We start from the raw sequence: 11,425 nt of genomic DNA, 5'->3' as shown, positions 1-11,425 counted from the left end.
ATTGGACTCAGATGTTCAAGCAAAGAGAGGTTGAGCCAATCCTCTGATTGTTGAGACACATGGAGACACAGATTTAGATGTAGCTGGCTTCATTTTGAATAATGAAAACATAAAATACCAAAATATTATTTATGCTGCACAAATAACCAAATTAGTATCTGAAGATTACAATATGCTTATAACTGCACTCAAATAGACATTCAGATATGTATAAATGTATTTTATTTCCACTTTTTTGCATATATTTCCTTGTTTGTACAAAGAGACGCAGAACCTTTAAAAACTGTAGAAATGGGTAAAAAATACTGAGATTCTGTAAATATGATAGGGACATATTCTTATTACAAAGTATAGAGTTTAAAATGCCTTAATTGGTAAAGTATTTTCTTAATGTGTTGTAAAGCATTTTCTGCTTTTTATTTGGTGTACTGTACTCCCAAACCATGCTTTGTGACATGAAAAGTTTGACGTGAAACCTTGTTTTTGTGGGGAGGGGGTGATTTTTTTACATTCTGGCAGTCTGTTCATTTGTTTTTATGTGAGCATACTATCCAGAATATATCCTCCCTATTTATGATTTTTTTTTTTTTTACTTCCTGGACATGGCTTAAACTTTAATTAAATCCAGGTGTCAACAAGGAAATCCTTGCTAGTTTATTGGCTTTCTAATAAAACCCACGTTCTTTATTGTGTGTTTAGATGAGTGCTTGTAATGGATGCAGGCGAGCAAATGATGTGTTCTTTAAATGTTTGTTACACATTACCCAGCATCATCATTTAAACAGCTTGTATTCCTGCTTCCTTTTGCAACAACAGCAAAAACACTCACTGAACTAGTTAAACAAAATTTAAGTCATTGACAATTGTTCCTTTCGTTGACATTTTTGCAAGTAATTTTCATCTTTAGTCTAACATTTTATCAGTTTTTAGAAACATTTCAGTAAATACCTCGTTTTCAGGTTTGCACAAAGGCAGAGTTTTAAGATAGAGAAAATAGACAATAACTAAGCTATTAGTTTTTTGTCAAATCATTATTTAAATGACTTTAATATGATGGAAATCACTTCTGTTTTGAGTGGGGGCCATGTTATAGTGTGGGTGCGGGTTTGAAACGGATTATTTTGAGCTGAATCTTTTTTTTTAAAGAAAGTGGACTCTAATCATTTCTTTCCCCTGTGTTTTTCTGACCAGGACTCCGGAGCAGTGCCCCAGTGTGGTATCTCTCCTGTCAGAAAGCTACAACCCTCATGTTCGCTGCGGGGCGGCCATGGCTCTGGGCATTTGCTGTGCTGGGACAGGCAACAAAGTCAGTTCATCCTTTGTTTCTTCATGTTTATTCGATCCTCTTCATAGGTTTTGATTAGGTGCTGATTATTAAAGCTACACATTAAAATTGATTAGTGAATCTTTGTTTATTTTCAAAAAGCTGTATTTTTTGTTGCTAATTTTTACATCACAGGTCCAGCTTGTCCACCTTGCTATGTTTCAAGTCCATCTTTCTTTCCTCCTGGCACAAAGTGTGCGTCACTGATGTAAAGATAATCCAGGCTGAATGAAGCAGCTGGTTGTTGGCTTGTTTATGAAATTAATACAACAGAAGATTTCAGCCTGGGCTATCCTTCTTTGACCCCTGCAGGGAAGGAACTTGTCCAAAACTTCCTGACTTACTTTTCCCCTTGCTTTGTATACTTTTACTTATTACAACCTGGTGGAAAATATTTAGATTTTTGATTTGTTGACATTTCTTGGCGTTATAATGGCAGGCCAGCACAGAAAAACTCAGATGTGAAAAGTTCATTGCAGATTAGCTTCTAAAGTGATCTGAGCTGGCACGCTGTCGTTCGGCTTTACTCTGTGCTTGTGATCGGGTTCTCTGAAGTCCAGAAACCAGAGCAAGGAAGGCAGATGTAGGGGGTGCTGCCAGTTCACAGCGTGTTTAATTATGAGGGCTGATCAGCACCGAGGCACTAAAGTTAATGTTTTGCATGTGATCAGCTGTTTATTTTTCAACATCTTAGCGTTTGAATATTCTTCTGACCGGATCAGTGTCGCCTCAGGAGAAATGCTAATTTTGTGCCATTAGGAAAATTTCAACCTATTTTTCAGCTTTTCTTGCAAATAGGAAGAAAATTTCTCATTGTTTCTGCACTCTGTCACAAGATACTGTTTTCACAAATTTGTATAAATAGAGAAATTATTTTGTGGTTGAATGAGTTATGCTCCAATCCAGTTGTTTATAAGCTTCCAGACAGCTTTTAGAAATATTGAACTTTAATGTTGGGAGCAAAAACTGAAGGAAGCAGCCCAGCAGTTTAATTAATGCGTTCTTTAGCAGCCAACCGGGGTTGCTGATTGGATAAGACAGTAAATGCCTTTAATTACCCCCCTCCCTCAACGCAGTGTGGGCAGGATGTGGTAGACGAGCGCTGGCTTTACACGCTGACTTATCGTCTCACAGCGCAGCCGTCTCAGCCAGTTAGGCCGAGAGCACTGATGAAACATCGTTTATTTTACCTCCACTGTCATCATCCTGGTTTGTTGCTCTTTCCTCTGCGGGCCCGACACCTCCCGCCTGGCCTGCTGGTGTTAGTTACAGCCATAACTACTCAAGAGACATAAAAGCTGCAATGATAGACTGGCTGCAGAGCAGAGGAGAGCGTAGAGGTTGTCCTCCCTCGTTCACTCCCTCATTCACACCACTCATGGGAAGAGAGTAATTGTTAACTCTGTTGTCCTGGGAAACCAGATATGGATGACACTAATGTCATTAATTTGTGAGGTCTGTTTGCCTCTGCTGATAATGTCTTTTCCTGTATTTAACCAAACAAAAGTAGCACTGTTGGAGTGATCTGTTTGTCGACAAAGAAAACGATTGAAAGCAAACTTTAAAGCAAAACTGTGATTCTTGTTTTTGCACAAGTGAAAGCCTGGGTACACAAAATCTTTGCAAGGATTTTTATTTCATCTAGTTTCTAGTACAAATATCTTTGTATCAAGTGTGCTAACATACAAGTAACCTTTCAGCAAGATTTTAGGTCAATAATTCTTTAAAATGCATTTTAAAAAATGTACTAGTTTCACTGGCAGATACTTTCACTTGTAACATGAGAAAGCTAGTACATTTTATATCAATATTAAGGAATTATTGACTTACAACAACCTTCTATATCTTGCTGAAAAGTTACTTGTAAGATAGTTTTGTCTTATTTAAAGTGTACTGAGATATTTTCACTAGAAGCTAGACAAAAAATTTATAAGATTTTGTTTTTGCTGTGTCCTTTGTGAATTATCTTTAATTCACAAAGGACTTTGTTTTGACTATTTAAAGCTGCGATAAATATAACCACTCAGTCTTGTTTCTGTCTCTTATCTGATGGACTTCCTGCAAATGCAGCAAAGTTTTTCACTTTGAAAATGTAATGAGGACAAGTAAAAGAAAGAAATATTTTGCAGTGCAAATAATTGAATGTTTATCTGACTGTACCACATGGAAAAAAGAATGCTAAGTGAGTTAAGTCTGCCACCTGCAGCTAAATTGGTTATTGTTTGGCTGGTTGCATTTGCTCTTCAGAGTCGTTGTTACCAGACTGTGGGAGTTATTGGACTAACGGCAGGTAGTTGTTGATTTGCTTCCCTTCTGGTTCAGGTTTGTTGTGATGCACCAAGCTGAAGAAGTTAAGCCAGTGAAACCGTGTAGTCTGGAGCCATCTTAAATGTTAGCTTGCTGCAACATGGATATTTTCATTAAATGATTGCAGCAAAAATGAAATTATTGCAAGTAGAATGTTTTTGAAAATGGTATCTCATTTGGTTTGGCGTTGGTCTCACCTTCCTGAAAGTTTTGGTCTTGACTTGGGCTCGGTTTGCTCTGGTCTCAGGTCCGTTGTTTCTAAACTGCAGCTCCAAACCACAGCAATAATACTGCTTGGCCTGGAAGATAAAGCAAACTACACAAATTATGGAAAAAGTACCAAGTGATCCTTTATTTATGTCAAATAATCCTTGACAGTCCTTCATGGAAAAACTATATTAATGAAATATTTATCATTAATCATTCAATTCGTTTAGCTCCCACGTGGAAATGTTTTGGATTATAGATTTATAATGTCCCACCTAAAGGTTTATGACATGCAGCTTAACTTACTCCTCTGTTTTCTACTTTTATATTTTTCCTTCACAGGAAGCGATCAATCTGCTGGAGCCCATGACTAACGACCCAGTAAACTACGTCAGACAAGGTGCCCTCATTGCCTCGGCCCTCATTATGATCCAGCAGACTGAGGTTACCTGTCCCAAGGTGAGTAAGTCGGGAAGCTGGCTTTATTGTCTGCAGCCTGGATCAGAGAGTTGATCTAGACTTTTGTGTTCCTCATCAAGAAAAACTTTAGAAAGTAAAATACATCAGATTTGTGTGGAGAGAATCTATTTGGGAATACTAAAACAGAGAACGTAGCTGGCATAACGGCACACACTTGGCCTTGAGGCGCCCCGGCCTTTGTCACTGACTGCTAAGAAATGCCAGACACATTTTCAAAGACTTCTCATCTGCACAGCAACAGATCTAAAAGCTTGAGCTGGTATGCAGGATTGTGCTAGGAACACTTTTCTTTCAAACGTTTAGTCGTTTGAAACTTTTCTTTTAAGTTTCAAATGACTAAACATCAAAGTTTTGCTTTGCCTGAAAAATATGTAATTTGTCAGACAAAACATTTTTGGAAAGATGTTTTTAATGACATAAATCAAAACACATTGTTCATACTGGTGCTTGCAATCCTTGAAAATGTTTGAATTTCAATTAGATGTTTGTAGAAAGTGCTTGATTTTTGTGTAAAGTCCTTGAAACTGCTTGATATTCAAACCACACAGTTTTGTAATTGAAATAAAGGTTGTCTTATATTTTATAATAAAGTCATTGATATTGGAGGATTTTTTTTTTGTTAATTTAGCATTTGTTTGTGAAAGAGACATTTCAAAACATAAAATAGTTTGTGATCCCTGCTATGTAGAAAACTATAACATTAACAGTAATAAATGTAATGCAATAGTGAATTGAAACTGTCTTTTTGAGTTCCTTTGTATTGTTTTTGTCTCCAAAGTGTGGTGCTGTAAAAGTTTGAGAGTGCTTGAATTTTACTGTGAGAAAACTGCTTGAAAACATATACGAACATATTTTCTTTTTAGGTGAATCAGTTCAGGCAGCTTTACGCCAAAGTGATCAACGACAAGCACGACGACGTCATGGCGAAGTTCGGCGCCATCCTGGCCCAGGGAATCCTCGACGCAGGTCAGTCTCCAATCAGAGCGACTGCGGGTTTACCTTCACCTCTCACTGAGCGAAAGGTTAAAACGGTTGGTGGTTGTAGATGCTCTAAGTGGTCTCACCTCTCAGGGGGAACAAAAAGCTCTGCATTGCTTAATTACACGATGCACGAGGCTAACTGCGCTTTGTGGTTTCTCTGCGCCTTTCCACCACACAAAGTAACTCCGGGTGCTGACCACCCGTGTGTGCCGCTTCTGGAACAGATCAGGCTAAGGTGCGTTAGCACCCGGGGGTCCTACCTCAGCTCTACGCTGCTCTCGTTGGCTTCCACCTGGTGATTATTGTTTGCCTCAGAGTCTCTGTGTTTGTATGTCTATGTGAATGTTTGTGGACACAAGCAAGCAGTCGGTGTGTGTGTGTGCGTGTGTGTGTGTGTGTGTGCGTGTGTGTGTGTGTGTGTGAGGTCCATGAGAGCTGTACATCATCATATAAAGAGGGCTTCAAACAAATCCCACAATCCCTCAATGTACAAAAGAACTGGTGAGTTCACACTGACAGAAAGCAGCTTTCTCGCTGACTTGTTTCCAGATGGAAAATACTTATTTGTAATACATTTGTAATAAGCTTCCATTTCAGTTTTTAGAATATTTTTCTTTTTCCACAGAAGCAATCATGACAAAAACACACATATGAAATGAAGAAATATTTGAAAAAAAAAAAAAAAACCAAACAAAGACTTTATTAAACTATTCAGTTCAGTTTGACAAAGTAAGTAAAGAAAGCCATCTTTACTCTGCCTCAAACAAACAGTGCTGCAGGGTTTGTCCAGATGACTGTAGATAATAGGTGGATTGTACCATCTCTTATTCCAAACCTTGACAGAGGAGCTGGCTGTAGTTGCAGCTGGGCATTTAGAGGAAATGTCACACATATCAAAGCTTTTCTCTGATTAGACTGACAGATGTAAAGATATCAGGGTTAAGTTTTGAGAGACCAAGATTGCTAAAACCACAAATGCAATTTTCTGGGGCCAAATATTTTGTACAAGCTTTTCTTTTATGAAGATATCTTCATGTAGAGATTAAGAGATAAGTGAGCAGGTTCTGATCCAGATGTTAAGTAAGGGAAAAAATTAAAATGGGGGGGAGGGAATAAAAAATGGCAGGCAACAAGGGCATTTATTAAAATTGCAGTATTATGCATTTTCCATGCAAATAGTGCCAGTCAAGAAACTTTTAACCTCAGTTGTTATAAAAATGCAGCATATATCAAACATAACATAAAAGAAATTCAACTTTGTAATTTGACGCCTTGAAATTGGGCCTCTGTCTATTTAAGAATCTCCTGCTTTTTCTGACTGCACCTTCAACATGCCATCACAACTTTGCCCCTCTTTCAAGCCTTTAACATTATTCTTGGGAGCGTTAAACTGAGAAGTATTTCATATGATGAGCTCAGCAGATGTGTAGTTCCACCAGGTGTTCGCTAATTGCTGCTGGCTAGTCTGGAGGAGATAAGTGGGAGAGGTATAGAGGAGGGGTGCTTTGTGGAAATAGGCAGTGGTTTGTATGACCGGGCAACCCAAATGGTTGCCGAGGGAGATTCAAGGATTTTTCCAACATGCATGAAGTAGTTATAGCAACATTCCAGGTGTGCTTATGATGAGGGAACATCATTATAACATGATGTAAAGCTCAAAAATGTTGATTCTACATAATACTGCCCCTTTAAGAGAAGCAGCCTAAGGGTAACCTCTGAGAAGCTCAAGTGGGAGGATATTTTTTCTTTAGTTCTTTTGGGAAACGATTGCAGCCTAATACAGGATATACCAGGAAGAAAACTTGTTAGAGGCTGGCCTGAAGGTTCACCCTGAAGCAGGAAGGCAAGATCAGAGCATATAGATGTCAGAATGGCCAGAATGGCCCACTGCTTTGAGATTCAAGATCTCAGTGCAGTTGAGCTTGGAAAATGTTACTCCCAGATACTCTTTATCTGAGCACACTGAGCTTTAGCTATTTTGCAAAAAAGAGTTTGTGAAAAATTCACATTAGCGCAGTAAAAACATGCACCAAAACACTCACTGTTCTTAATTTGGACCTACTTTGTGTCGGTCTGTCATATAAAATCTCAATGAGATCCACTGAGGTGTGTGGCTATGTAGCCTGACCAAATGTAGAGAGTTTGAAAGATGTTCAGCTGGTACCTACCTTCAGCCTGGGATCACTGTCACTGGTTTTCCTGTCAGCACTGAACAGTTTGGATGAAAGTATCTCGCTGCTAAGGCTCAATATAAAACCAGTTCTGGATCCAGTTAGACATCAAGCAGTGAATCACTTCACAGTCGGGCATCCCATCTTGTAATTTTACAAAGAGTCAAACAGTTTAGCAATCCTGCTAAAAGAGAAACAAATAACTTCTGCCTCCCACATAAACATGGCTCAAGCTGCTGATTGTTTTCTTTTTTTCTTTTTACTAGTTTCCACATTTCCTTTTGAATTCCTCAATCTGTCTAGCTTTAGCCCAGGATGGTTATTTTGTTTCAGGACCTACATTATTTGTCAAATCAGCAGAATAAACCCAGACTAGACTCTGATCGCTGGTGTTTTTTTGTGGGTTTCATAATTCCTCTACATCATATTCTGCTGCATAATACCAAAATATATTCTGATGGAGAATATGTACTAGACATAAGGCATGTTCAGGCTCTTGCAGCATAAATGTTTAAGTGTTCTGGGTCCTGCAGGTCGTTAGTAGTGTTTGAGGTGCAGGGAAATTGTATTTAATTTCACTGGAGGAAGCGATTAGAGCTCAGTTTCATGATCACTGGTCCTCATTAAGCAGGAAATGTCAGCCTCCAGCTCGTCCTTCCTCACTCTCCATATTCAAGTCTTCTTTTTCTCACCTCAGCAGTTTGAGCGTCCACAGGCACTCTTCAGTTTTACTGATATAGACTATTAATTTGCCGTTTTACCCAAAAAAACAACCCCTGACTTTATTCTCTTGTCAAATACGTGCTTTGGTTGTTCATACAGTCACGCTACACCACTAAAGGATCGCCGTTGTCCCATCATCCCCCCATAACAACTCCCTGGAATGAAAATTGGCTCTCCAATCTGAGAGTTGGCAAAAACAGCGGGAGGAGATGGTGGGGGCTCCTTGTGAAGCCCACTCATACGCTTAAGTATTTAAGAGACTTTTAAGTACGGGCTTGTGGCGTGGCGAGCGGAGCTCGTTAGTGATTCTGGCCGTCGTTCAATCTGCTGCAGAGGAAGGAGGTTCAGATGTCAAGATAAAGCTCTTGTGTTGAAGTCATCCCAACGACCTCAGACCAGAATGGATGGGAGACGACAGCACGTGATTTAAGTGGTATTGTTTAAGATGAGTTCATTTTTAGTTGGAAGAACTACTCCCCTGTGAAATACGCTTCTTCTCTCGCCCACAGAGATGACGAGTTCATCTGCTTGTTCTTCCCCTCCTTTTGTCTTCTGGTTTTTGTTTGCTTGTTCTGGACAGAAACACACTGGATTCTGTTGCAACTTTGGCCAGACATGTCGTTCACCTTTTCAGCTGACACCAAAGATAAATGTGACATTGTCTAATTTAGACGAGCACACAGTTACACTGTGAGTCATGCTGTTCTGAAAAATGTTCCCCTAAGTATTACAAAATAGTTTTGTCATGTTTAAATAAAATACCAGAATGAAAATTAATTGAGATGCTTTTTCTGACTTACTAATTTGTTTGGAACATGAAGCTCCTTTTGACCTAAACTAGTAAATATACCTAATTTAGAAATGATTATATGGCATCTTGTTAAACAATTAAAAGGTTCACATGTTGCTTAAATATAATCTTTAATATTCCTATATATGGACATCAAATAAGGTCAGCTGAGCTGCTACACACCCTTCAATTTAATCCAAATTATATAAAAAAAATGGTAACGATGGATGTAAAGATATATTCCTATTGGCATCGCTAGTGCTCATCATCTATCAGCCATCAGAGAGGTTTGTCAGTCCAAAACCTGCATCTTATCCAGGTGTTGGACTGACAAATTATTTAGTTAGAAATGTAACTAAAATTAAAAGTAGTCAGTTGTCCTCAATCACTGCTTTGTAGATGAATAATGTATCTGTTTTGCTAAGATAAAGATAATGAATCTGGTTTGATCACAGGATGCAGGAGGCAGTGCCTGTCTGGGTGTACTTGGCTTGACACAACCTCTTTGTTAATTATGACCAAAACATCCCAAATCGGAGCCAGAACACGTCTAACTTTGGGTGGTGAACATCCTGGAATGAGCCCTTGTTAACCTCACAGTCCCTCATCTCATCATTTAGAGCACGACTGGTATAAAATGGTTCAGGACGGATGACAGCTGTTTTAAAAGTTGAACTTTTTTGGTCACCGACTGTCAGTCTCAATATCCAGTTCAAACCAGAAGTTTACGTGCACCGAATAAAAAGACACATGCACATTTTTTCTACTTCTGAAGTCAAATAAGACTAAATTTCTCTTGTTTTTGATCAGTTAGAATCTCCAAAATTATTTCCATTAAATAAACCCCACAATAATGAAAGAATGTCAAAGATTTATTTATTAATATCTTCAAAATCAGAAGTTTACATACTGAACTATTACTGTCTCTTTAAACAACTGGAGAAAGCACATTATGAGAACATTATGTGGAAATATTGGAGCGACATCTAAAGTCATCAGAAGTAAAACTTTGGGCACAGATTGTTTGTCAAATGGAAAATAGTCATCAGCATAAAGATAATGTGGTTATAAAGTGGCTTAAGGATAACAAAGTCAATGATTTGGTGTGACCATCACAAGAATCCTTCTGTTATATGGACTTTATTACATTGATATGTTGGACTATCTCTCACAGACCTTCACGTCATTCTTTTCCACATAATCAACCTGATATTTTATTCCATTCTCAGTCATATTGACTTGTGTCTCTGCTCAGCCTGAAACGTCTCTCGTCTTCCTTTGTCCAGGTGGACGCAACGTGAGCATCTCTCTCCAGTCCAGGACCGGCCACACTCACATGCCGTCGGTCGTCGGCCTGCTGGTCTTCACTCAGTTCTGGTTCTGGTTCCCTCTGTCTCATTTCCTGTCGTTGGCCTTCACACCGACAGCCATCATCGGCCTCAACAAGGATCTGAAGGTACTGAAACAGTGACCTCTGACCGCTGCCTCTGACCGCTTCATGACTTGCTGTTCTGCTTGCAGATCAGCAAAAACTAAATACAAATGAGAAATATTCAAAATGATTTATTCAGATATTTTGCTATAGACCAACACAAAATAGTTAAAAATTACAAACTTTTTCTTAACAGATTTTCAAAACTGTGACACATTTCTTGTCAGCCCCTTAACTCTGGTGTCCCTAAATATAATCTATGGGGGTTACAGGTATCTAATTATTACATATACAAACCCATTTACTAAATTAAAATATTATTGAAATTTATTTAACTCAATTTATAAAGTGAAACAATTTATAGATGAATTAAACACAGCCTGATGTTTTAAGTCTTTATTATTGTTAAATATGACAAATTTCTGCTCCCACAAAATGAAAACAAGACATATAAGATTAGAATATAACATTAGACCAATAAACACACATTTAATGCAGAAATGTGGGCTAAATGCAAAGTATATTTAATTCTGGATTTTTTCGTTATCGTCAAAAACTACTTTTAGTCTGACCAGTAAGCCTCATCAAAATCCATTGTCTAAATTTCTGGACTTTTGGTGGATATTAATATTATGCCGATTTCTAAAGGCGCCTAGTTCATATGATTTAATTTGGGGGCATTGGAGTGAAGGGACCAAAGCTCACCACATTTTCATTTTTTTTCATATTTTTTTTTTATGTAAAAAGTTATGCATCATTTCCTTCCCTCTTAACAATTATGCATTGCTTTATGTTGATGTTTTTGGTTACAGCCTGACAGAATGTGACCAATCTAAAGGTGTAGAAAATATTTTAAAAATCACTTTTGACAACATTTTATGTGTGATTTTGTTTCCCGTTGTGCATTTAGTGCAGAACGTCTGTGGCGGTCCTCTCTGTGGGCCTGTTCTGGCCTCCAGCCATTCGAACAGCGGTGCCAACAGATCAGTGTGACATCCTGCAGCTTTAAG

The 11,425-nt window shown here is 38.4% G+C and overlaps 1 protein-coding gene across 2 annotated transcripts in view; it reads left to right on the top strand.

Moving 5' to 3' along the window:
• The window catches only part of psmd1 (proteasome 26S subunit, non-ATPase 1), a 35,049-nt gene that overhangs the window by 17,115 nt on the left and 6,509 nt on the right, over positions 1-11,425 (top strand). For both annotated transcript variants that reach the window (XM_023339940.1, XM_023339939.1), the window contains exons 17-20: positions 1,192-1,306; positions 4,181-4,297; positions 5,182-5,284; positions 10,270-10,439. In XM_023339940.1, the coding sequence (XP_023195708.1) occupies positions 1,192-1,306; positions 4,181-4,297; positions 5,182-5,284; positions 10,270-10,439 (505 nt within the window). The remainder of the gene's footprint in view (positions 1-1,191; positions 1,307-4,180; positions 4,298-5,181; positions 5,285-10,269; positions 10,440-11,425) is intronic.

This window comes from Xiphophorus maculatus, chromosome 9, assembly GCF_002775205.1.
Source record: "Xiphophorus maculatus strain JP 163 A chromosome 9, X_maculatus-5.0-male, whole genome shotgun sequence".
Lineage (NCBI taxonomy): Eukaryota > Metazoa > Chordata > Actinopteri > Cyprinodontiformes > Poeciliidae > Xiphophorus > Xiphophorus maculatus.
Note: the sequence above shows the minus strand (reverse complement) of the source record. Positions and strands in the feature narration are given on the sequence as shown.